At 40.5% G+C, this 24,382-nt stretch overlaps 2 protein-coding genes and 10 non-coding genes across 14 annotated transcripts in view; all 12 read left to right on the top strand.

The window, feature by feature from the left end:
• The first annotated feature begins 182 nt into the window (after window positions 1-182).
• On the top strand, window positions 183-255 carry trnak-uuu (transfer RNA lysine (anticodon UUU)). Its single transcript has one exon. It is a non-coding gene; the product is annotated as a tRNA-Lys (tRNA).
• A 482-nt stretch (window positions 256-737) lies between these two features.
• On the top strand, window positions 738-810 carry trnak-uuu (transfer RNA lysine (anticodon UUU)). The gene has a single exon. It is a non-coding gene; the product is annotated as a tRNA-Lys (tRNA).
• A 198-nt stretch (window positions 811-1,008) lies between these two features.
• On the top strand, window positions 1,009-1,081 carry trnak-uuu (transfer RNA lysine (anticodon UUU)). Its single transcript has one exon. It is a non-coding gene; the product is annotated as a tRNA-Lys (tRNA).
• A 441-nt stretch (window positions 1,082-1,522) lies between these two features.
• On the top strand, window positions 1,523-1,595 carry trnak-uuu (transfer RNA lysine (anticodon UUU)). Its single transcript has one exon. It is a non-coding gene; the product is annotated as a tRNA-Lys (tRNA).
• A 199-nt stretch (window positions 1,596-1,794) lies between these two features.
• trnak-uuu (transfer RNA lysine (anticodon UUU)) lies at window positions 1,795-1,867 on the top strand. The gene has a single exon. It is a non-coding gene; the product is annotated as a tRNA-Lys (tRNA).
• Window positions 1,868-2,349: 482 nt separating this feature from the next.
• On the top strand, window positions 2,350-2,422 carry trnak-uuu (transfer RNA lysine (anticodon UUU)). Its single transcript has one exon. It is a non-coding gene; the product is annotated as a tRNA-Lys (tRNA).
• A 198-nt stretch (window positions 2,423-2,620) lies between these two features.
• On the top strand, window positions 2,621-2,693 carry trnak-uuu (transfer RNA lysine (anticodon UUU)). The gene has a single exon. It is a non-coding gene; the product is annotated as a tRNA-Lys (tRNA).
• Window positions 2,694-3,134: 441 nt separating this feature from the next.
• trnak-uuu (transfer RNA lysine (anticodon UUU)) lies at window positions 3,135-3,207 on the top strand. Its single transcript has one exon. It is a non-coding gene; the product is annotated as a tRNA-Lys (tRNA).
• A 201-nt stretch (window positions 3,208-3,408) lies between these two features.
• On the top strand, window positions 3,409-3,481 carry trnak-uuu (transfer RNA lysine (anticodon UUU)). Its single transcript has one exon. It is a non-coding gene; the product is annotated as a tRNA-Lys (tRNA).
• Window positions 3,482-6,198: 2,717 nt separating this feature from the next.
• On the top strand, window positions 6,199-11,156 carry eif3k (eukaryotic translation initiation factor 3, subunit K). Of its 2 annotated transcripts, none has more exons than XM_089014344.1 (8): window positions 6,199-6,397; window positions 6,848-6,946; window positions 7,020-7,140; window positions 7,757-7,831; window positions 7,924-7,990; window positions 8,626-8,703; window positions 10,845-10,970; window positions 11,051-11,156. In XM_089014344.1, exons 1-8 carry the CDS (start codon window positions 6,330-6,332, stop codon window positions 11,080-11,082), a joined length of 666 nt encoding a protein of 221 aa, XP_088870470.1. In that variant the 5' UTR covers window positions 6,199-6,329; the 3' UTR covers window positions 11,083-11,156. The 2 variants fall into 2 exon arrangements, with proteins under 2 accessions (XP_088870470.1, XP_088870469.1); XM_089014343.1 differs by having other exon boundaries at window positions 6,200-6,397; window positions 7,754-7,831.
• Window positions 11,157-14,387: 3,231 nt separating this feature from the next.
• The window catches only part of LOC148888422 (calpain-9), an 11,203-nt gene continuing 1,208 nt past the window's right edge, over window positions 14,388-24,382 (top strand). For both annotated transcript variants that reach the window (XR_016117231.1, XM_089014422.1), the window contains exons 1-14: window positions 14,388-14,787; window positions 15,600-15,669; window positions 16,339-16,457; window positions 16,952-17,085; window positions 18,225-18,396; window positions 18,544-18,615; window positions 18,834-18,925; window positions 19,108-19,182; window positions 19,926-20,080; window positions 20,866-21,023; window positions 21,525-21,733; window positions 21,937-21,979; window positions 22,071-22,145; window positions 22,216-22,276. Coding sequence is in view for 1 of the 2 variants with exons in the window: in XM_089014422.1 (XP_088870548.1) it covers window positions 14,503-14,787; window positions 15,600-15,669; window positions 16,339-16,457; window positions 16,952-17,085; window positions 18,225-18,396; window positions 18,544-18,615; window positions 18,834-18,925; window positions 19,108-19,182; window positions 19,926-20,080; window positions 20,866-21,023; window positions 21,525-21,733; window positions 21,937-21,979; window positions 22,071-22,145; window positions 22,216-22,276 (1,720 nt within the window). In the remaining variant the exon portion in view is untranslated. The remainder of the gene's footprint in view (window positions 14,788-15,599; window positions 15,670-16,338; window positions 16,458-16,951; window positions 17,086-18,224; window positions 18,397-18,543; window positions 18,616-18,833; window positions 18,926-19,107; window positions 19,183-19,925; window positions 20,081-20,865; window positions 21,024-21,524; window positions 21,734-21,936; window positions 21,980-22,070; window positions 22,146-22,215; window positions 22,277-24,382) is intronic.
• trnak-uuu (transfer RNA lysine (anticodon UUU)) lies at window positions 21,292-21,364 on the top strand. The gene has a single exon. It is a non-coding gene; the product is annotated as a tRNA-Lys (tRNA).

The following is a 24,382-nucleotide window of genomic DNA, read 5'->3' as shown; positions in this document are numbered from 1 at the left end:
CACAAAATTGAAGGGAAGGACATTTTCCTGTTGTTGTAATACCATAATTCTGAGTCGTAACACCGACTCTTTGGAATGCAGACTGTATCATTTTGAAGGAATCCTGCTTTCAGTCCAATCTCACTTCCCACGATTGTATGCTTTTCTTTTTTAGGAAACAACTGAAAAAAATACCTATGAGAGCCTGGATAGCTCAATTGGTAGAGCATCAGACTTTTAATCTGAGGGTCCAGGGTTCAAGTCCCTGTTCAGGCGATGTATTTCATCTGATATCACCAATTTGAAGGGAAGGACTTTTCACTGTGTTGTAAAACCATACTACTGCAACACGGAATATTTGGAATGCAGACTGCATCATTTTGAAGGAATCCTGTCTTCAGTCCAATCCCCTTAAGCACGATGGAGTGCTTTTATTGTGTAGTAAACCACAGCGGAAAAAACCCTATCAGTGCCTGGATGAATCAGTCGGTAGAGCATCTGATTTTTAATCTGAGGGTCCAGTCTTCAAGTCCCTGTTCATGTGGTATCTTTCATTTGATATCACCAACTGTCCCTGTTCATGTGGTATCTTTCATTTGATATCACCAACTTGATTTGGAAAATATGTTCCTCCGACACCTTCAAAGAAGTACAGATGACAGCTGAAGAAACCTTTTCATCGATGGACCACTCCTGTATGACTGAGACGTTACACAGACCTTTTGCAGCAGACAACACAGGATTTAGTAACAGCCATGGCCTGGATAGCTCAGTCGGTAGAGCATCAGACTTTTAATCTGAGGGTCCAGGGTTCAAGTCCCTGTTCAGGCGATACTATTAGTTGAGAGCACAAAATTGAAGGGAAGGACATTTTCCTGTTGTTGTAATACCATAATTCTGGGTCGTAACACCGACTCTTTGGAATGCAGACTGTATCATTTTGAAGGAATCCTGCTTTCAGTCCAATCCCTGTTCCCACGATGGTATGCTTTTCTTTTTTAGGAAACAACTGAAAAAAAACCTATCAGAGCCTGGGTAGCTCAATTGGTAGAGCATCAGACTTTTAATCTGAGGGTCCAGGGTTCAAGTCCCTGTTCAGGCGATGTATTTCATCTGATATCACCAATTTGAAGGGAAGGACTTTTCCCTGTGTTGTAAAACCATACTACTGCAACACGGAATATTTGGAATGCAGACTGCATCATTTTGAAGGAATCCTGTTTTCAGTCCAATCCCCTTTCGCACGATGGAGTGCTTTTATTGTGTAGTAAACCACAGCGGAAAAAATCCTATCAGTGCCTGGATGAATCAGTCGGTAGAGCATCTGATTTTTAATCTGAGGGTCCAGTCTTCAAGTCCCTGTTCATGTGGTATCTTTCATTTGATATCACCAACTTGATGTGGAAAATATGTTCCTCCGACACCTTCAAAGAAGTACAGATGACAGCTGAAGAAACCTTTTCATTGATGGACCACTCCTGTATGACTGAGACGTTACACAGACCTTTTGCAGCAGACAACACAGGATTTAGTAACAGCCATGGCCTGGATAGCTCAGTCGGTAGAGCATCAGACTTTTAATCTGAGGGTCCAGGGTTCAAGTCCCTGTTCAGGCGATACTATTAGTTGAGGAGCACAAAATTGAAGGGAAGGACATTTTCCTGTTGTTGTAATACCATAATTCTGAGTCGTAACACCGACTCTTTGGAATGCAGACTGTGTCATTTTGAAGGAATCCTGCTTTCAGTCCAATCCCTGTTCCCACGATGGTATGCTTTTGTTTTTTAGGAAACAACTGAAAAAAAACCTATAAGAGCCTGGATAGCTCAATTGGTAGAGCATCAGACTTTTAATCTGAGGGTCCAGGGTTCAAGTCCCTGTTCAGGCGATGTATTTCATCTGATATCACCAATTTGAAGGGAAGGACTTTTCACTGTGTTGTAAAACCATACTACTGCAACACGGAATATTTGGAATGCAGACTGCATCATTTTGAAGGAATCCTGTCTTCAGTCCAATCCCCTTTCGCACGATAGAGTGCTTTTATTGTGTAGTAAACCACAGCGGAAAAAACCCTATCAGTGCCTGGATGAATCAGTCGGTAGAGCATCTGATTTTTAATCTGAGGGTCCAGTCTTCAAGTCCCTGTTCATGTGGTATCTTTCATTTGATATCACCAACTGTCCCTGTTCATGTGGTATCTTTCATTTGATATCACCAACTTGATTTGGAAAATATGTTCCTCCGACACCTTCAAAGAAGTACAGATGACAGCTGAAGAAACCTTTTCATCGATGGACCACTCCTGTATGACTGAGACGTTACACAGACCTTTTGCAGCAGACAACACAGGATTTAGTAACAGCCATGGCCTGGATAGCTCAGTCGGTAGAGCATCAGACTTTTAATCTGAGGGTCCAGGGTTCAAGTCCCTGTTCAGGCGATACTATTAGTTGAGAGCACAAAATTGAAGGGAAGGACATTTTCCTGTTGTTGTAATACCATAATTCTGAGTCGTAACACCGACTCTTTGGAATGCAGACTGTATCATTTTGAAGGAATCCTGCTTTCAATCCAATCCCTGTTCCCACGATGGTATGCTTTTGTTTTTTAGGAAACAACTGAAAAAAAACCTATCAGAGCCTGGGTAGCTCAATTGGTAGAGCATCAGACTTTTAATCTGAGGGTCCAGGGTTCAAGTCCCTGTTCAGGCGATGTATTTCATCTGATATCACCAATTTGAAGGGAAGGAGTTTTCCCTGTGTTGTAAAACCATACTACTGCAACACGGAATATTTGGAATGCAGACTGCATCATTTTGAAGGAATCCTGTCTTCAGTCCAATCCCCTTTCGCACGATGGAGTGCTTTTATTGTGTAGTAAACCACAGCGGAAAAAACCCTATCAGTGCCTGGATGAATCAGTCGGTAGAGCATCTGATTTTTAATCTGAGGGTCCAGTCTTCAAGTCCCTGTTCATGTGGTATCTTTCATTTGATATCACCAACTTGATGTGGAAAATATGTTCCTCCGACACCTTCAAAGAAGTACAGATGACAGCTGAAGAAACCTTTTCATTGATGGACCACTCCTGTATGACTGAGACGTTGCACAGACCTTTTGCAGCAGACTACACACGATTTAGTAACAGCCATGGCCTGGATAGCTCAGTCGGTAGAGCATCAGACTTTTAATCTGAGGGTCCAGGGTTCAAGTCCCTGTTCAGGTGATACTGTTAGTTGAGGAGCACAAAATTGAAGGGAAGGACATTTTCCTGTTGTTGTAAAACCATAATTCTGAGTCGTAACACGGACTCTTTGGAATGCAGACTGTATCATTTTGAAGGAATCCTGCTTTCAGTCCAATCCCACTTCCCACGATTGTATGCTTTTCTTTTTTAGTAAACAACTGAAAAAAAAAACCTATCAGAGCCTGGATAGCTCAATTGGTAGAGCATCAGACTTTTAATCTGAGGGTCCAGGGTTCAAGTCCCTGTTCAGGCAATACGTCTGTGTAAGCTCTCAGTCGTACAGGAGTGGTCCATCGATGAGAAGGTTTCTTCAGCCGTCATCTGTACAAAAGTGAAGGTTTCGGACGTTTCGCCTCCTATCCAAGAGGCTTCGAAGTTCTTCTACTTTAGTTCGCTGACGAAGCCTCTTGGATAGGAGGCGAAACGTCCGAAACCTTCACTTTTGTACAGATGACGGCTGAAGAAACCTTCTCATCACTGTTCAGGCAATGTATTTCATCTGATATCACCAACTTGAAGGGAAGGACTTTTCCCTGTGTTGTAAAACCATACTACTGCAACACGGAATATTTGGAATGCACACTGTATCATTTTGAATGAATCCTGTTTTCAGTCCAATCCCCCTTCCCACGATGGAGTGCTTTTATTGTGTAGTAAACCACACCGAAAAAAAGACCTATCAGGGCCTGTATGCTCAGGCGGTAGAGCAACCGACTTTTAATGTCAGGGTCCAGCATTCAAGTCCCCGTTCAGGTGCCATTTTTCATTTGATATTACCAACTTGAAGTGGAAAATGTGCTATCATTTTGCAGCAACTACACACGATTTTGCGCTGTTCATGACCTGGATAGCTCACTTGGTGGAGCATCAGACTTTTAATCTGAGGGTCCAGGTTTCAAGTCCCTGTTCAGGCTGTATAATTCATCTGGGAACACACAATTTAAGGGAAGGACATTTTCCTGTTCTTGTAAAACCAAACTTCTGAGTTGTAACATGGAATTTTAGGAATGCAGAGTGTATCGTTTTGAAGGAATCTTGTTTTCAGACCAAACTTGTTTTCAGACCAATCCCCCTTCCCACGATGGAAACCACAGCGAGAAAAAAAAAAAACAATCAGGCCCTGGATAGCTCAGTCGGGAGAGCATCCGCCTTTTAATCTGAGGGTCCCTGTTCCAATCACCAATTTGAAGTGGAAAACAGGGCCTGTATGCTCAGGCGGTAGAGCAACCGACTTTTAATGTCAGGGTCCAGCATTCAAGTCCCCGTTCAGGTGGCATTTTTCATTTGATATTACCAACTTGAAGTGGAAAACCTTTTCCCATTGTCCTACAACCATACTTCTGAGTTGTAACATTGACCCTTTGGAATGTAGACAAGTAAGCTTTTGAAGGAACCCTGTTTTCAATCCACTTCCCTTTCCGACTATGTGCTTTTATTTTGCAGCAGACTACACAGGATTTAGTCCCGCCCATGGCCTGGATAGCTCAGTTGGTAGAGGATCTGATTTTTAATCTGAGGGTCCCTGGTTCAAGTCCCTGTTCAAGTGGTATAATTCATCTGGGAGCACAAAATTGAAGGAAAACCGTTTTTGTGTTCTTGTAAAACCATCCTTCTAAATCGAATCAAGAACTCTTTGGAATGCAGACTGTATCGTTTTGAAGGAACTCTGTTTTGGTAGCGCATCAGACTTTTAATCTGAGGTTCCAGGGTTCAAATCCCTGTTCAGGCAGTTTTATTCATCTGGGAGCACAAAATTGAAGGGAAGGGCATTTTCCTGTTGTTGTAAAGCAGGGGTGTCAAAGTCATTTTTTGCCGCGGGCCACATTGTAGTTATGGTTTCCTCTCGAGGGCCGTTATGAATTTTGGAACCCATTAGAATGTTTAAATCCCTTCAAATATTACATATAGAGCACACAGCAAATTAATGAATAACTCATTTTAAAATCTGAAGTCAAGAATAATGACTTTTATTGTGGTTGACATCCAAAAATATGAAATTTTGGCTCAGATTTTAGCAATCTTGATTTGTTTGATTTGCTTTCGCGGGCCGAAAAAAATGATGTGGCGGCCCTGATTTGGTCGGCGGGCCTTGACTTTGACACCTGTGTTGTAAAAGGTCCAGGGTTCAAATCCCCGTTCAGGTGGTATATTTCATTTCATACCAGCTACTTAAAGTGGAAAACATTTTCCCGTTGTTGTACAACCATACTTCTCACACAAAGACATACAACAGTCACTCACACCTAGGGACAATTTGGAGAGTTCATTCTCCCTACCATGATACGTGCAGCGTGTTCTACCGGAGACAAATTCCTTGTGTGATCTACATACTTGGCAATAAAGATGATTCTGATGCATGTTTTTGAAATGTGGGAGGAAACCGCAGGACCTGGAGAAAAACAATATAAATAAAAAAGACATTGTAAAAAATTTACACATTTAGGAGAAAATATCGCAAATAATGACAAATGCATGCAAATATGAGTATTGATGGGGGGAAACGAGGTTTAAAAATGTACCAACATTGGGGAACATATTAGGCAAAACCGAACAAACATTTGAAAAAATAAACAATTATAAAATATAGTTCAGTATTTTAAAGTGGATACATAAAATGTCAGCCATAAAATACAAACGTATTATGACGCTATTGGGTAAAAACGCAACGAGGAACAAACCTGTGGATCCGATATACGTCAAAACGAACGCCGCCGCAGGTTTTGCTGTCCTCTAGTGGGCATTATGATAACCGAGAAAACTTGCCAGAAATCCAAACATAAAAATATATTCGACATTGACTGTTAAATAATCAGGTAATTTGATTTGATTATACTCTGGTACATTTGAATCAAAGGCATCACATGAATGTCGCTGTCATTTGCCTTAAATGCGTGTCGCAGTTGAGTTGCTTGTTACTAAGATGATTCCTGCCACTTGTTTCCCCGATCTCAGTTTTTCATTTCCGGCCTGATGGCGTCTCTTTTCCGGCCCGACGATCTTTCCCTTCCGACTCTGTTTTCACTTCACTGCCGTCTGTTTTCGCTCCACGTGTGGGGATTGAATTCGTGCTCCAAATTGTTCCCGCTTTCCTCGTTTCTTGAATGAAAATGTCGTCGACTTTCGAGCTGATGAAAGCGAACGTGGCCAAACTCTTACGAGGAATTGATCGGTATGAAAGTTTGCTTGGTTTACATTGAGAGTAGCTGCATGCTAACGGGAATGCTAGCTACGTTTTTCTACCCACTGCCTTTAAAATCAGACATGTCTCAGGTTTGGGTTTTCCTAAAAATAATAGTAACTCTTCTCGAAAATTACTCTTTTACTTGAGGTTTATGCATGTCATGTCAATTCGATATTCAGTTTGGACTCCCTCCATGTACATGTTTTCGTGGTAGCTGTAACTTTGTGGTCCATTGAATTAAAACACAGTCGCTGACTCGAAATTAGCACATTTTGAACAAAAACAATTCTTAATTGTACAAAAGTGGCAAATCTTTCGGTAAGTTAATTTTACTTAATGATTTTAAAACAATTCTCCTACAAATCATATTTTCTTAAATCATTGCCCCCTATGGCGTTTTCACGTTATTATTCTCTCTACTGTCCCTTCAAATGTCAGATATAACCCAGAAAACTTGTCCACGTTGGAGCGTTATGTGGAGACGCAAGCACGGGAAAACGCATACGACCTGGAAGCCAACCTGGCTGTTCTCAAGCTGTGAGTCCCACCCAAATTGATAAGTGTTACTGTATTTTGTAACGGCGTCACAATGTCATGTGGTTTCCGAAAGGTACCAGTTCAACCCACCCTACTTCCAGACCAATGTGACTTCCCAAATCCTGCTCAAGGCACTCACCAATTTGCCCCACACGGACTTCACGCTCTGCAAGTGCATGATTGACCAGACACACGTATCCTCTCGGTACGAATTCCAGCTTTGACAGGTTCATGCACTTTTGTGAGATTTGAGTAAAATTTTGTACAAATATTAAACTTTGTTGAGAGCTTCATAATAAAGCTCTGGCAAGAGGTATTGGGTGGATGCGATTTGTACAAAAGGCGAATTACTTGGTCGGAAAATGAAATGTTTCGGCTTTTTTACATACTCTGCTAACCAACTTTTGGTATGACATTTGGGTTGATGAACCATGTGACTCTTAACTCATACTTATTTAGGATTTTCTACAAAAATTGTTCTGAATTTTGTAGAATTAAATGCAAAAGTGAATTCACTCAAGTTAGCAGTTAACTGCCAACATAGGTGACTGACAAACTCAAAGGGAATTCATTGTTTAGTACAATAATTCTTTAAATGAATTCACGAGGAGTCTGAAACTGACATTTTGGGTTACCCCATATGCTTTTTCAACCTTACAAAGATTTACTTGGATTTGCATAAAAAGACTATTAAGAATGATTAGTCGACTTTACTCTAATTGAAAACTTCTACCGCTATATTACATTATATTGTGTCCTCGTGACAAAAGTTGGGTTGGCGGGTCCATTTCCTTGACTACAGTGCCGCAGCAAGAGGAGCGCCCCATCAGGCAGATCCTCTACCTGGGAAACCTGCTGGAAACCTGCCACTTCCAGAGCTTCTGGGTATCACACACACTTGGCTGATTGATTTTTTTTTCATTGAAAAAAAAATATTGTACTGTGATTGAAGAAAGCTCTTTTCCTGTTCCTCACAGTCAAGTCTTGAAGAGAACCGCGAGCTCATCGATGGAATTACTGGCTTTGAAGACTCGGTCCGCAAGTGTGAGTTTTTCTAACTACTGTGAGTTTTTCTAACTACCGGTAATTAATATAAAATGCAAATGCAGAATTTTAACATTAAATTAACATTTAATGACACACTAATTTCAATACCTAATCAACTGATTATTGCATGTCATAAAATATATATGTGTATAACTCATCCTGTGACTGTCAAGTGACCTTGAGAGTTTTGAAAGGCGCTTATAAATTATTATTATTATTATTATAATGCAAACATGTTATATATTTGAGTTCAAACTAACAATTGTTTTAATAGTTGTGGTTAGTTATATTGTTGATTAATTAATGACTGAAGTAAACATCAAAAGGCGATTTTCATGAGTATTAATTTGTTTTAAATAATGAAAATAAGGCATTTTTCCATTTGGATAAAGTTGTACATATAAAAGAAAGTCGTTATTTTTATAACCAAACAAACACTACACACAAAATAATATGCATCAATATACATACTAAACTTATGTAATTTTACAAGGTAGGTCATATTTTCTGCCATCGTAAAAACCGATTCAATTTTTGGTAAATGGTGTGTAAAAATACCATCAGAAATTGTCAATAACAGGAGTTAAAAAGTGATGATTTGACAATGCAATTGAAGTGTGTTTGTTGTGCAGTCATTTGCCATGTGGTGGGTATCACCTACCAGACGATAGAGCGCCGCCTGTTGGCCGAAATGCTGGGAGATCCATTGGGTAAGTTCTATCCAGTACAGCAGGGGTGCTCACACTTTTTCAGCATACGAGCTACTTATAAAAACAACCAAGTCAAAATGATCTACCCACGACAAAAATGCAAATAATTATTTTAAAATGTTTTAAGGATTCTTTGTATGTACAATGTATGTTGATGTACCTTGCATAACTGAATAAGACAATATTGCACAACACACATAATAACTACATATACATAACATAATAAATAACTATTAACATTTTTTTGTAATTACCTGAGTTTACTTTGATGACTTGCACTGAATTGAATCAGCCAGGGATGCATAGTCCGGACAGTAGCTGCTGACAGCCAGCCTCAAGCACATTTCCAAATGTTCATCATTCATGATGGAACGGTATTTGGACTTAATGATCTTCATGTAGGAAAAGGCCGACTCACATAAATAAATGGAGCCGAATAATGCAGTCAAGGAGGTAGCACATTTCCTCATGTTGGGGTACTTTTCCTGTGTGAGTAAGTTCCAGAACTGTCCACGAGCCCTGGACTTCAGCAGTGAGAACACTCACAATCTCCGATGTCTTTCCACATTTGCTGGGTTAAATCCTCAGCCGTGGCTTCACAGCGCCGCGTAACTGTTTGTCTTGACAGCTGCAGAGCTTTGATTGAAGATAATATCTCTGCCTTATTTTTAAAGTCCCTGAACAAGGAGTCAGCTGCTTCAACGAATGCTTCTTTTACCATCTCTCCGTCTTGGAAGGACTGTTTTTTTAACGATGGCGTGACTCACCCGGAACGATGCTTCGGTGGCGCTTTTGAAGTGTGTTGAGTGAAAAATGATTGCTCTCCGGACAACTGGGATTTTAGTTCGTCCACCGTTCTCTTTCTCATCTGGCTTTTCGGCGGGAAGTCAATATCGTATTTTCCATAAACAGTCCGAAAATGCCGCTCCACATTTTCCCATTCCGCATGAAAGTAATATGTTTTGCCCCCTTACTTGATCCCGCTTTCTCACTCATTTTGATCACGATATGTTTTAACAAGGGCTTAAAATCTGAGGTAATTCGCTGACATTTTGTTAAGCTATTTTGCTTAACATTTTCTGAGATATACATTGCTTTTTATGTGTTGGTCAGCATTTTAATGTGCAATTTCATGCACAAAATCATGTATAAAACACTGTACTAAAAAGGTAAACATTCAGGGTGTTGGAACGGATTAAAACGATTTACATTATTTGTAATGGAAAAATGGTTTTGGTGTTCAAACAAATCGCTTTTCGAACAGGGTTCTGGAACGGATTATGGTCGAGAACCGAGGTATCACTGTATACATAAATGAACTTGATACTTCCTCAACTCATTCACTGCCAGATGTGAAAAAATGTGTCCACTCCAGTGCCAGTGTTTTTGTCATTGTCACTTAAATCCCAGGACGTACAGAATATTGAGTTTTAGGACCGCATAAACAGTCAATGCACCGTAAGAAACCTTAGTCTCTTCTTTCATCATAAAAAATAGCTAATTCCTAAATTGGGTCTGGAGTTATATGAACTTGAGATGAGGGTGGCTGTCCAAAAAGCAATACATATTGGTTTGTAAAGCACTTTAATAACAGCTGAAGCTGGAACAGACTGCTAACATGGAAAAAAGGGAAATGCTGCCCCCTTTTTGGAAGGGAAAAAACATTGCCGTAGGTCTGGCCAGCATTTTTATCGGCATCCCAACAAGAAAAAACAAAACCTGAACAAATTCAGGAATGGCGCTCTATGACATATTTTCAATTCCTGAACACATTCTGGAATGGCAGTGAATGAGGTAAGTTGTTTTCAATTTTAGAGTAGTTCTTTTTGTGTCATGTACCTTTTTGTGTCATAATCAGTGAAAATATATTTTTAACACTCCAATTAATATTGTGACTGAGCAAGTTGATTATGACTTCACTTACAACTTGTTTAAACTATGTATGTGATGACTTGACTCAACTTGCTTAAAATTTGGCGGCAACTCAACTTCCCTGATTATTAGTTTTTCTTTCCCGCGGTAACTTGACACTTGCGCAATGTGACTCACTGCCACCTCTGCTTGTCGGTCAAATAGCCGATGTAGTAGGAAGTCAGATATAAAGTTATTACTTTGATTTTTATGTGTGTGTCACATTGCAGACACACAGGTGAAGATGTGGATGAACAGGTATAGCTGGACAGAGACAGAAGACGGACAGATCTTTGTCTTCAATCAAGAAGAGAGTGTCAAACCCAAGAACATCGTGGAGAAGATCGACTTTGAGAGTCAGTACCACAACATGAGATGTTCACCCTTTTGTTCGCTAAACATCACTAAAAAAATATTTTTCTGTCTCCTTGCACAGGCGTGTCCAGTATCATGGCCACATCCCAGTGACACATGCACATACATACATAGAGCAAACACGATCATTTACACACACACACAATAAAAATAAATTATAATTTCCAGTCTTGTTTGTCCTTATTTTGAATTAATGTGATGATTTCATCTCTCTCTCACACACTTAGTTGTAACATCGATGATATGAAAGTGTATTATTAACTGGATATTTCTGAACATGTCAAAGAAAAAGTGAAGGAGTATGAATGTGGTGCAGTAAAGTACAGTATTCAGTAGTGAAAACAAACAAGGCAATTTTTTTAAATGTCACAATGTTGCAAGAACACACTTTTTGTACAATGTTGTAATTTTGCAAGGATATGATTTATATCATATGAGAGTCAAATAATCTTGCGTGGAAAAAAGTATCATGAGGAAAACAAATTATTTCCTATCTATTAGCTAGCTACTAGCTGGCTATCCTTTTGCTATAAATTTGCTTTCTATTAGCTATCTGTCTAGCTAACTTTGTTATTCATTTTCTATCTATTAGCTAGCTGGCTATCTATTGCCTATCTGTCTAGCTAGCTATCGAGCTATTAGCTAGATGGCTATCTAGCTAGTTAGCTAACCATCTAGCTGGCTATCTATTGGGTAGCTGGCTAGCTTTCTATCTATTTGAATTACTTCCGGGTTCAGTGAATGTTGGCGCATGTGGCTGCCGCATCTCACCCGCAGAAAAACCGATCCTGTGACTCGTCTGTGTAAGCTCTCAGTCGTACAGGAGTGGTCCATCGATGAAAAGGTTTCTTCTGCCGTCATCTGTACTTCTTTGAAGGTGTCGGACGTTTCGCTTCTCATCCAAGATGCTTCTTCAGCGAACTAAAGTCTTACTGGTAGTTTCGGCCCTATATATATATATATATAAAAAAAAAAAAAAAAAAAATCTCGTCTCACCCACCATGGGTGGTGTCTGTCCCCATTTCAGCTCGGGTCCTCTACCAGAGGCCAGGAAGCTTGAGGGTTCTGCGCAGTATCCGTGCTGTTCCCAGCACTGCGCTTTTCTGGACCGAGATATCCGATGTTGTTCCCGGGATCTGTTGCAACCACTCGTCGAGTTTGGGGTCACTGCCCCAAGTGCTCCGACCACCACAGGCACGACTGTCACCTTTACCTTCCAGGCTCTCTCCAGCTCCTCTCTGAGCCCTTGGTATTTCTCGATTTTCTCATGTTCCTTCTTTCTGATGTTCCCATCACTCGGGACCGCTACATCCACGACAACGGCTTTCCTTTCCCATTTATCTATGACCACGATATCTGGTTGGTTGGCCATTACCATCTTGTCAGTCTGTATCTGGAAGTCCCACAGGATTTTTGCTCGGTCATTCTCCACCACCTTGGGAGGTGTTTCCCATTTTGTCCTTGGGGTTTCCAGTCCATACTCTGCACAGATGTTTCGGTAGACTATGCCAGCCACCTGGTTATGGAGCTCCATGTAGGCTTTCCCTGCCAGCATCTTACACCCTGCAGTTACGTGTTGGATTGTCTCAGGTGCCTCTTTGCACAACCTACACCTTGGGTCTTGTCTGGTGTGGTATATCCCTGCCTCTATGGCTCTGGTGTTCAGGGCCTGCTCTTGGGCAGCCAGGATGAGTGCCTCTGTGCTGTCCTTTAGGCCAGCCCTCTCTAGCCACTGATAGGACTTCATGAGATCAGCCACTTCTGCTATGGTTCGGTGGTACATCCCGTGTAGGGGCTTTTCCTCCCATGATTGTCCCTCTTCCAGCACCTCATCCTCTGTTCCCCATTGACTGAGACATTCTCTGAGTACATCATCCGTTGGAGCCTTCTCTTTGATGTATTCATGGAGCTTGGATGTTTCATCCTGGACAGTGGCTCTCACACTCACTAGTCCCCGGCCTCCTTCCTTACGGCTTGTGTACAGTCTCAGGGTGCTGGACTTGGGATGGAACCCTCCGTGCATGGTGAGGAGTTTTCGGGTCTTAACATCCGTGGTCTGAATCTCTTCCTTTGGCCACCTTATTATTCCTGCAGGGTATCTGATCACTGGCAGGGCATAGCTGTTTATTGTCTTGTTCTTGCCATTGAGCTGGCTTCTGAGGACTTGCCTCACCCGCTGGAGGTATTTGGTCGTAGCCGCTTTCCTTGTTGCTAATTCGAGGTTGCCATTGGCCTGTGGTATACCGAGGTACTTGTAGCTGTTTTCAATGTCTGCTATTGTTCCTTCAGTGAGTGAGACCCCTTCAGTGTGGACTACCTTGCCCCTCTTAGTCACCATCCGACTACATTTCTCCAGCCCGAATGACATTCCGATATCACTGCTGTAGATCCTGGTTGTGTGGATATATATATATATATATATATATATATATATATATATATATATATATATATATATATATATATATATATATATATATATATCCCTACTGTCCAGACATGGCGGTGCCGGACTCTGCTATGATAGGTCCCTGCTCTCAGGTTGGGGGTTCTTCATTGTCATCAAATGAGTGGTGGCTAGCTTTTAGGTGCATATGTACTGCCGATTGAGGCCCACTAGTATTATCCCTGCGATGTTGACAGTCATTTTCTGAGAATTTGTTTAGTCTCCCCAATGTATTGCTCTTTGCAATTTTCATTCTTACAATGTATTGAATAAACTACATTACTTTGTTTTTCATTTGGCAGCCTGTCTTTTGGATGCACTAATTTTTTCCTTATAGTGTTTATCGGTTTGAAAGAAGTAGGAATTTTGTGTTGCCAAAGGACTCTTTGTAGTTTCTCAGAAACTCCTGCAATGTAAGGTACTGCTACTCCTCTCCTTTTTGTAGCTTCAGAATGTTTGGTTTTATTCCCTATTCTTTCCTTCTGACATTTGTTAAACGACCACTGAGGGTACCCAGTTTGTGAGTGCTCTCCTGATATGTTTCCTGTGACTGTAAAGTGACCTTGAGAGTTTTGAAAGGCACTTAGAAATGAAATGTATTATTATTATTATTATTATTATTATTATTATTATTATTATTATTATTATTATTATTATTATTATTATTATTATTATTATTATTATTATCATCAATACTGTATTGGAGCAAAAAAAAAATCCCGAGGCGCGGTATGATTTTACAAATTTAATCCCGTTTTGGAAAATTTCATTCGGGCAAATTGTTTTTGTCCCTCACGACATGACGTTTTAAGATAATATATGAATACCTCACAGTATAACTTGCATAATATTTATCGATTAATCTGCTGTTTTGATTTGCCATAACCTACAGTGGCTCAAATTTCAAAAGCGGCTACATACGACGCTTTGGCGTCATCCGCCCACGCTGAGGTGAGCCGTACCTACATTGAGGGCGTGTTGTGGTTTGGTGTATGACACCCTAAACAAGACCTAAATTGATCTGGACGGCTATACTCTGCTGTCGTCCACTGAACCCTAACCGAGAGATGGAGAAGTCGCCGAGTTTGTCCTCCGAGTCGGATGGCTCCTTGCAACCCCCGCCGCTGGACGATGACGACTCTTACTCGGTGTGCTCAGACGAGCTGCTAGGTTCCCAGTCGCGCCGCTGGCTCGCGGAACTATTGGCGGCGGACGACCCGGGCGAGGGCGCCAGCGACGCCGACTTTAACGGAGAGAGGATGGCGGTGGGCCGTGACGGGCTTTACGTCGACTACCATTTCCCACTCGGAGAGCTAGAGATGAAGGCCGGCGTCAAGTGGAAGCGGCCCAAGGTCAACTACTTGCATTATGCGGTTATTCACAAACTACTTATACGTAGACTGGCGCGTCATAACGTTCACCTTCACGTCCACATCTGCATCACTATGAATTATATTAATTCTAAAAGTAATAAAAAAATGCAAACAAATATAAAAAAACACAAATACAATACATGTATATCAACTATTCAATTATGTCCCCAGGTATTGAACCGGATGTGACTTGACAGCACACCAGTATAACATTTCTCAAACAGTAAACAAAGTCTAATGAATACATTTTCATCCTTTCAACTCGGTCATAGAAAAAAAATAACTCACAATATGCTATGTACCAGTTCCCTGTTCTTTTCATCATCTACTTTTTATGTTGCTTATGTGTGTATTTGCGCCTGGGTTCTTGTGGATCGTGCTTGGAAGGTTTTTTTTACAATGTAAAATATGTTGAGTTACATGGTTACGTTTCAAAAGCTTCCTTTTTTCATAACTCTTCCATTAAAGCTCTCTCAATTGATGTGCACCTTTGTTGCACAGGTGGCTTTTTTTCAGTAGGGGAGGGGGCAGAGCATAAATTCATATGTGATATGGGAATATTACTTCTAAATTCTGATAACTTTGATCTTTTTTCGTGGTGGAATGAAGAGAGCAATTCAATAACTTTAAGTACTAATAGTTTACTATATGTTCCTCTGTACTACCAGAAAGACTTGTATAGCAAGAACATAGCGCACACACCTGGGACAAGTAGGAACCTGACTGTAGACTCGTAGTAGCAGACGTTTTTAATACTTACAGACATCTGTACACTTTTTCCTATATGCTAGGAGCTGTGCTCGTCGCCCCAGTTCACTATTGATGGAGCGTCACGCCTGGATGTTCGTCAAGGAAAGCTAAGTGAGTGCACAAGGGGACTAAATTGATTTAGTGTTGCCCTACATCTCGTATACACGGCCCAAATGTGGTAGAAAATGGACTAAATCTGAAAGTCTTTTTCTTTGAAAAACAACTGGAAATGTCCAAAATTGCAGCGTCAACCCAAAATGGCAGAATTCCTGCGTATTCTTTTTTTTCTGCCCCCAAGTATAGCTTCTCGAGACATTTTTGTGGTTGATCTGTGATTGGTATGTTGATAAAATAAACTGGCTTTGTGGGATGCATCTTCCAAACATTCATAAACTATTAAATAACGACTATACTGTACGGTTATTTCAAACCAAAATGGCAGACTTTTTATGTGTTTTCATGCATAGTTTATTGAGACTTTTTGTGTGGGTCTGTTTATGATAGACTACCAAAATTTTGTAGGTCACCACTGCAGTAGTAACTCTGATTATCAAATAAAACTTTTACTTGATTTATTTTTTATGGATGTATTCATTTGTTTGTTTATTTGGTTATTTGTTTGTTTGTTTGTTTGTTTGTTATTTATTTATGGGGCTCTGTTCTCATAGAAGACATGCTTTGGTGAGTGAATTTTCAAAAGATTGTAAAAGTGTCTGTCGACTGAAGTCTGCAATATTTTAACTTCCTGCTATTTCTCTTCAACTTCTCCCACGACCTCAGGTGACTGCTGGTTGCTTTCTGCCATCGCATCTCTGGCCGTACACCAACCTCTGCTCCGCAAGGTGGTCCCCCCCGGACAAACCTTCCAGGATGGATACAATGGCAGCTTCACCTTTCGGGTAAAAATATCCATGTTGTTATTGGTGTTCACTTTGGGTTCATTTGGTGTTCTATTTTTTTTTTTTGTTTAAAAACTGTTGTTCAGGAAAAATATCAATAACCAGTATTCTTATAAGACTTGCTGGTACATGTTGATTTCACCAAAATATGTCCCTTGTCATAAATAATTGCTATTCATTCCCTAAAAATCTTACTTTATTCTAAAAGTAGGGGGAAAATATGTGAGTGAATTTTTCCTGTAAAAAAAAAATCTTGTCAGAACACATTTTCTTTAAAATTCCATTATTTTATTTTATACAAAATTAAAATTAATTAAGTAATGCAATTGTATTCCAAGAGATTAAAAAGTGAACAACATTTTTTTTTTCTTAATTTAGTTTCTCATCAATGTCCTGAATACTCCATTGTATCAAATGTGCTACTCTAGCAGGTGTTTAATCTTTCAGGGACAGCGGTGACTACAATGGATAATGTCCCTCCTTCCCCTCCATAGTTCTGGCAGTACGGTCAGTGGGAGGACGTTCAAATCGATGACCTGCTACCAACTTATGGAAACAATCTGATCTACCTCAGCTCACCGGAAAAACGAGAGTTCTGGAGCTCCCTGCTTGAGAAGGCATATGCCAAGTGAGGACGCGTTTGCTTCCAATTGTTTTACAACCACACCCATTTGACAAGTAGCCTTTATGGCTAACATTTTAGTTGTGAGATAAAATCCCTCTCTTTAAAGGACAACCGACGTCACTTTTTTGTTTTTTAACTGACACCAGAAAAACGTTTTATAGCATCTAAAATACCCAAAACACACAGTATGATATTTTTAGTCAAATGCAAAACACCAATAAAAATGACTTAAAGTGTCCAAAATCTGCAAAAAAAATTGAGCTGCGAAATTGGGCATTTTCATTTTCAAGTCCCACCCCCAGTTCGTGACGTGACGCCAAGACGTCTTGCATTGCTTGTGAATCAAAACAATGGCTTCAGATTCTGAGAATATGCTTTCTTGTTACACGTCCAGTTATGAATATGATTCAAATAGTTCTGAAGAGGAAAGCATACATGTTTGCAATCGATTAAAGAATTATATGTGCCATTTTGAGGCAACATTGGGGGAAAATCTCTCATCCAAAAAAAAGAGGCACAAAATGGCGACCTCCAGTGGCCACCTCCGCTTCCACAGGCTGATAAATTCCTTATATGGTGCTTGGACGCCCTCTTCTGGCGGCTTTTGGGTGCAACACGAGGTCCCCAGACCAAACAAGTACAGCAAAATACATTGACGTGATGGAAGGACCGCTACAATACGTCTTTTTTACGGTCAAAGGGCGGTCCTTTAGTGACGTCACGTACGGACTCGTCACCAACTCAAAAACAAGACTTCCTGAATCTTCAGCGCGAGTCTTAAAACGTAAAATATAGCTATATGCGGTGGAATCTTTGTAAAATACGCTCAGTAGAAGTCATTTGAAGCTATTTTACAAATTATGGACACAACTTGTCCGGAGACGTCGGTTGACCTTTAAAGGTTGCCTGAAAATGTGCAAAATGGCCCTTAATATCAATTTCAAACCAAAATGACCAAATTGTTGTTTCTTTCCGAGCATGTTTTCTTGAAATGTTATTACCATCTGACTCAAGATACCAGATTTCATTTTGAAAATTATTTCTATCTCACACATGATAGGTTAATTGAACACCCTGTATTGTCCCGTGGTGTGATTGTGAGTGTGAATGGTTGTTGTTCGTCTATTCTGCGTTTGATCCAGGCTGAAAGGCGGCTACCGTGCCCTCGACATGGGTTTCCCTCACGAGGCTATGGTCGACATGACGGGTGGCGTGGCAGAGGTTCTGAGTGTGGCCGTGCTTCCCAGGGAGCTTCCGGCCTTCCTGGCTGAGCTGCTTGCTAAAGGAGCGCTAATCAACTGTGCTAACACGCAGGTAAGAGCTGCCAAGGCCTGTCAAGCCTCATTTTGATTTTAATCCTGCCACCTTTTCTTCAAAACTCCACCTAAAGGTACTTGTCTATTCTGATATGAGTCATGACTTTTGTTAATGACTTTTTTAATGGACACGTTTCTCCTGCAGGGTCCTGTGGAATACAAGAATGATCTGGGAATCATGTTCAGACATGCTTACTCACTGACTGCCGTGGAAAAGGTAAACTTGTGCTTGTCACTTGTGGGTTTTTATTTCTCATCTCTAAATGTCTGGTAAATTTGACAACTCAAAAAAGGTGAATTGAGAGGGAATAAATCAGATTCTTCCACTGGCCACTGAAAAGAAATAAGTAAATCTACTTACTGTCTTATTATTACAAAAGTTTGAATCAACATATATAAACGCTTTGGCTGTTTACCTCACATTTAAACCATCAGGTGCAGACCACCTATGGACCTGTGGACCTGGTGCGTATTCTCAACCCATGGGGCAACACAGAGTGGCTGGGCCCATGGAGTGACGAAAATGGGTTTGGATCATTTCACTGACTCTAACGATGGTTTATTATAGTGCTCTGTATTAAAAACAGTCAACAAGTTATCAAAAACATCTATCTCAAATTTTGAGACAAATTAATTCATGAAGGAGACAATCTGAAATATTTATTATTTGATTATTTATTAAGATCTTTTACAAACACTGCTTTTACAGGCCTGAATGGAACACTGTGAGCGCCCAGGAACAACAGAGGCTGCAACGAATCCAGCGGGAGGACGGAGAGTTCTGGTGAGTTTATTACAAATAAATAAATAAATACGTACATACATACACACACACACACACACACACACACATATATATATATATATATATACAGTAAAGTCTCGTTATATCGATATTCAAGGGAGTCCGAAAAAATATCGATATAACCGGGACTATCGATATATCCCACCCTGTTTGCATGTAATTTTCTCCGTGCGTGCATAGAAATAGTATCGATATAACCGGGACTATCGATATATCCGATATCGATATAACGAGACTTTACTGTATATATATATATATATATATATATATATATATATATATATATATATATATATATATATATATATATATATATATATATATATATACACACACACGCACACACACAGGCACACACACGCACACACACACACATAAGTACATACATAAAGGCCCAAATAAATCAATAAATAAATATATACATACATAAATAAATGATTGGAATAGAAAGGAAAGCCGAGCTTCAGGACACAAAGTAGAAAATCCCAAGTATTGCCATCCAGGATAGACCCAAAAGGTGAATTTTAAATTAGCATCACTGGTGGTGGATTTTTTTTTTACATACTGTAACATCACAAGGTGAATCATGTTACTGAACAAAATTAATGATTCTCAAAGCGAAAGAGATACAAGCAGGAAAGAAAAGATCAAAGCATGAGAACATGATAGAAAGCAAAGTCGTGAACTAGTGAGAGAGAAATAAAAATCATGGTTTTGTGCAGGATGTCGGTGTCTGACTTTCGGCAGAACTTTGAGACAATGGAGGTGTGTCACCTAGCTGACCTTCAGAATGATGCCAGTGTACAGCCGTGGTCGTGCGCAATGCATCATGGGACTTGGGTGCCACATGTCTCTGCCGGGGGCTCTCCTAAAGGGGGTAAATACACCGAGACACAACATTTTTCATATGATAGAGAGTTATTATTTCTTAACTTCTTCACTGACGTGCAAAAATGTGTCTACTCCAGTGCCAGGGTTTTTGTCATTTTCACTTCAATTCCCACAGAATAACCCACAGAATATTGAGTTTTAGGACTACATAAACATTCAATGCACCGTAAGAAACCTTAGACTCTCTTCTTTCATCTGAAAAAAGTTAATTCCAAAGTTATATGGATCTGCAGTAATATGAGGTGCAATTAGGGGCGGCTGTACAAAAGACAAATGCTGCCCCTTGTGGGAGCAAAAAACATTGCCAGAGGTCTTTATCGGCAGCCCCCAGCAAGAAAAACCAAAACCCTAAACATTTCGGGAATGGCGCTCCACATCATGTTTTCAATTCCCGAATAAATTCGGGAATGGAAGTGAAAGAGTTAAAGTCACATTGCGCATGACAGGAAACTTTATGGTCTCGTCTCAATGCAAAGCTGAAAAAAGAAGGAAAATGATCTATTGTAATGTAATTTGAGGAAGTCAACATCAAAAACTATTGATGATTGTGTAGACAAACAATGTTGTTTGTACTTATACTTTTATATATTATTCATTCCATTACAATCGAAACTCTGGACAAACAAATAATGGTATGGATATTATCAAGAGTTCGGAAAAACAAATCTGCGATTCTCAATTTCATCCGGTGGATCGGGATCTTTCATGCAGAGTCACGGAACAGCTTCAGTGGAGTTTTGCTCCTAAATACTTTGTGTGTTTGTGTTTCAGGTTGGTTCTGGCAAAATCCACAGTTTGGCTTGGTCCTCTCCCAAGTGCAGCATGGATCATCTGAGCCTCCCACGCGCTGCGCCTTTATTCTGGCACTTATGCAGAAATATCAAAGACGCAGAGGCATCGACCTGTCCATTGCTCTCCACATATACCCGGTAAACACACAAATTCATCACACACACGCACGCACAAACACACACACACACACACACACACACACACACACACACACACACACACACACACACACACACACACACACACACACACACACACACACACACACACACATACGCATACACACTCACACACAGTGTCGTAGGTTGAGCATCATACTTTTAATCTAAATGTCCAGATTTCAAATACCTGTTCAGACATTGTGAATTATAAATTGCTCTTGCATATGGTAATTTTTCACACTCAGCCTGCATAGCTCAGTCGGTAGAGCATCAGACTTTTAATCTGAGGGTCCAGGGTTCAAGTCCCTGTTCAGGCGTTATATGTTGTAAATTCTCATCATTTGGTTATTTTTGTACAAACACTGGACATCACAGTCGGTAGAACATCCAACTTTTAAACAGAGTCCAGGGCTCATCATAGTGTTTCCGAAATCACTAAATTATTAAAATGCCCAATACGCGCTTTGGTCCTTCCAGGCGCCTCATGAGGGCACCCACCTGTCACCTGAAGACTTGCGCAAGCTCCGTCCGGCAATGAGTAGCAGCTACTACTCATCGCGGCGGGAAGTGGTTCTCCGTGGCCGCCTGCGACCAGGTCGCTATGTCATCATCCCATCTACCGCAGAGGCCAATCAACAAGGCGCCTTTCTGCTGCGGGTACTTACCGAGCAAGGCCATGCCGCCATGTGAGTCCTTTTTCTTTGGATTAGATTTTACACTGAAACGTATTATTTATCCCAGATCGCACCCTGTTGCATACTGCTAAAATCTGTAAAGCACTTAATGATTTTGTTGCTCGTGTTGATGAGGTAGCTGAATAACGCAACCAAAGAATAAATTCATTACATATATTCAAATCTAAAATAAGTCTGTTGTGTTTTTTTTCTAGCCCGGCTAAACAACCCACACGTGACCTCACTTCAATAACTGCGGTAATTTGTACAGTGAAAGGCTATAAGCCACATTCACAATTCCAATTGAATAATGAAAATTATTTCTGACTTGATCAATTTCTCCCCACAGCCTCATTATCCCCATCAGGCAGCTCTTCCTTCAATTAAAGCCATGATGCATCTCTTCAAGAAGCACTGCAGCAAGGTTCGGTTGTCACTGAGAGGTTTTCAAATAAATTTGTATTTCATAAATATTTTGGATATTTTGTCCCTAGAGAGGATTTTGCAAACCACATCACCTTCACAGCCTACTAACTGAGGCCATCCAGGGAGGAGGTCAGTGACATAATCCCACTTTGTGGGCCTGTTCATGTGGAAATATTGCAAAATTTGTGGCTCAGTTATAATAATAATAATACATTAAATTTCAAGCGCCTTTCAAAACACCCAAGGACACTTTACAATAAAAACAAAGCACACAACAATAAAACCATAGATAAAATGATAAATAATAAAATAGCAGATTGAACTAGACATTGAAAGCAATTTCAAACAGATGGGTTTTGAGGTGGGACTTGAAAATAGGGAGGGAGTCAATATTACTGATGTTGGGTGGAAGTGAATTCCATAGTTTGGGAGCAGAGCGGCTGAAAGCTCTGCATCGCATCGTGGTGAGACGGGAAGGGGCCACATAGAGGTGAAGGGAGGATGAGGATCTGAGGGACCGAGAGGGGACGGAGATTTGAAGCAGGTCAGACAAATGGGGAGGGGCAAGGTTATGGATGGCTTTGAATGTAAACAGAGGTATTTTGAATTCAATGTTTAACGGGGAGCCAGTGCAGCTGCTAGAGGACAGGGGTGATGTGATGAAAGGAGGCGGTTTTAGTGATGATCCTGGCTGAAGAATTTTGGACTAGTTGGAGTTTATGGATAAATTTCTGATTGACACCAAAGAGAGGTTAGTTACAATAATCGATGCGGGAGGTGGCGAGACTGTGGATAAGGATAGCACCGGAGTCAGGGGTGAGCAGAGGGACGGAGACGATTGATATACGGAGGTGGAAATACTATACAGACCGAGTTATGTGCCTTGCATGCTGGGTCCGAGAGGACAGTAATTTCATCTGTGCTGTATGTCATGCATATTAGCATATTTGACAATAAAGCTGACTTTGACTTTGACTTTTATGTTATTTATATGTGAGTGAAAAGATAGCGAATTATCAAGGATGACACCCAGGCTCTTGACCTGAAGGGAGGGGGACACGGTAGAACTGTCAATGGTGAGAGAGAAACTGTTTGCTTTTTGTAGGGTGGATTTGGTACCGACAAGGAGAAGTTCAGTTTTTCCGCTGTTAAGTTTGAGAAAGTTATGGGAAAGCCAGGATTTAATTTCTGAGAGGCAAAGTGAAAGGGATGAAGGTGGAAGAGAGGCGTCGGGTTTGCTGGAGAGGTAGAGTAGGGTGTCATCCGCGAAGCACTGAAAGTGAATGCCAAAATTACGGAAATATTGCCAACAGGAAGAAGGTAGGTAATAAAGAGAAGGGGCCCTTGGGGCACACCAGAGGACACAGGAGAGGACCATGAGGTGAAGGAGTTGATTTGGATAAACTGTGAGTGATCGGAGAGAAAAGAGTGAAACCAGCGAAGTGGGGTGTGCGTGATGCCTAGGGTGGAAAGTCTGTCGAGCAGGATGGGGTGGGAAATGGTGTCAAAAGCCGCGGTCAGGCCAAAAAGGATGAGGATGGAGAGTGAACCGGCATCGGCTGCCATAAAAAGATCATTCGTGATTTTTATTAGAGCCGATTCAGTACTATGGCGGGGGCGGAAACCAGACTGGAATTGTTCATAAAGGTTATTGTGAGTGAGCTGAAAGTGAAGCTGGGAGGCAACAGTTTTTTCAAGGATTTTGGCGATGAATGGAAGTTACATATTGATCTGTACTTTGCCTTTTATGCAGAACGCAAAGAAACTTTCAAATGGTGAAAATACATCCTGCCTCACATAATTAGATACTTTAAAAATCATTATGCAGAATTTTAACATTATTTTTCTTAAATATGGAAAATGACAACCAGTATAAAACTTGTAATAATTATGGAATTGAAATGTATTGGATGAAAGAGTTGAAAAATGTACCGAACGATTTTGAACAATTATTCAATATAGCACTTAGAACTCCACTGAGTGTAGTTTGTTGAAGCCACTGTAACATTATGCACTGTTTGAGCAATGCACTTGGTGATTGTTTTCCAAAACACGTGAATCTGTGCAAAAATTTAACTAATTCAAGTATTTGTTTTGACGATAATTCTTTTATCAAAATATAGAGGCAAATGGGCATCAATTAAACAAAACAAATTATTAGCCTCTTCAAGAAATATTGACATGTGTGTGCATAAATCATGTTGGGTACTTGAACTAAGATGTAGCTTTTTTATA

The sequence above is a fragment of the Hippocampus bargibanti genome, linkage group LG14 (assembly GCF_051943395.1).
Source record: "Hippocampus bargibanti isolate YZ-2025 linkage group LG14, ASM5194339v1, whole genome shotgun sequence".
NCBI classification, from domain to species: Eukaryota; Metazoa; Chordata; class Actinopteri; order Syngnathiformes; family Syngnathidae; genus Hippocampus; species Hippocampus bargibanti.
The sequence above is the reverse complement of the archived record's forward strand: the minus strand, read 5'-3'. Positions and strand labels throughout refer to the sequence as shown.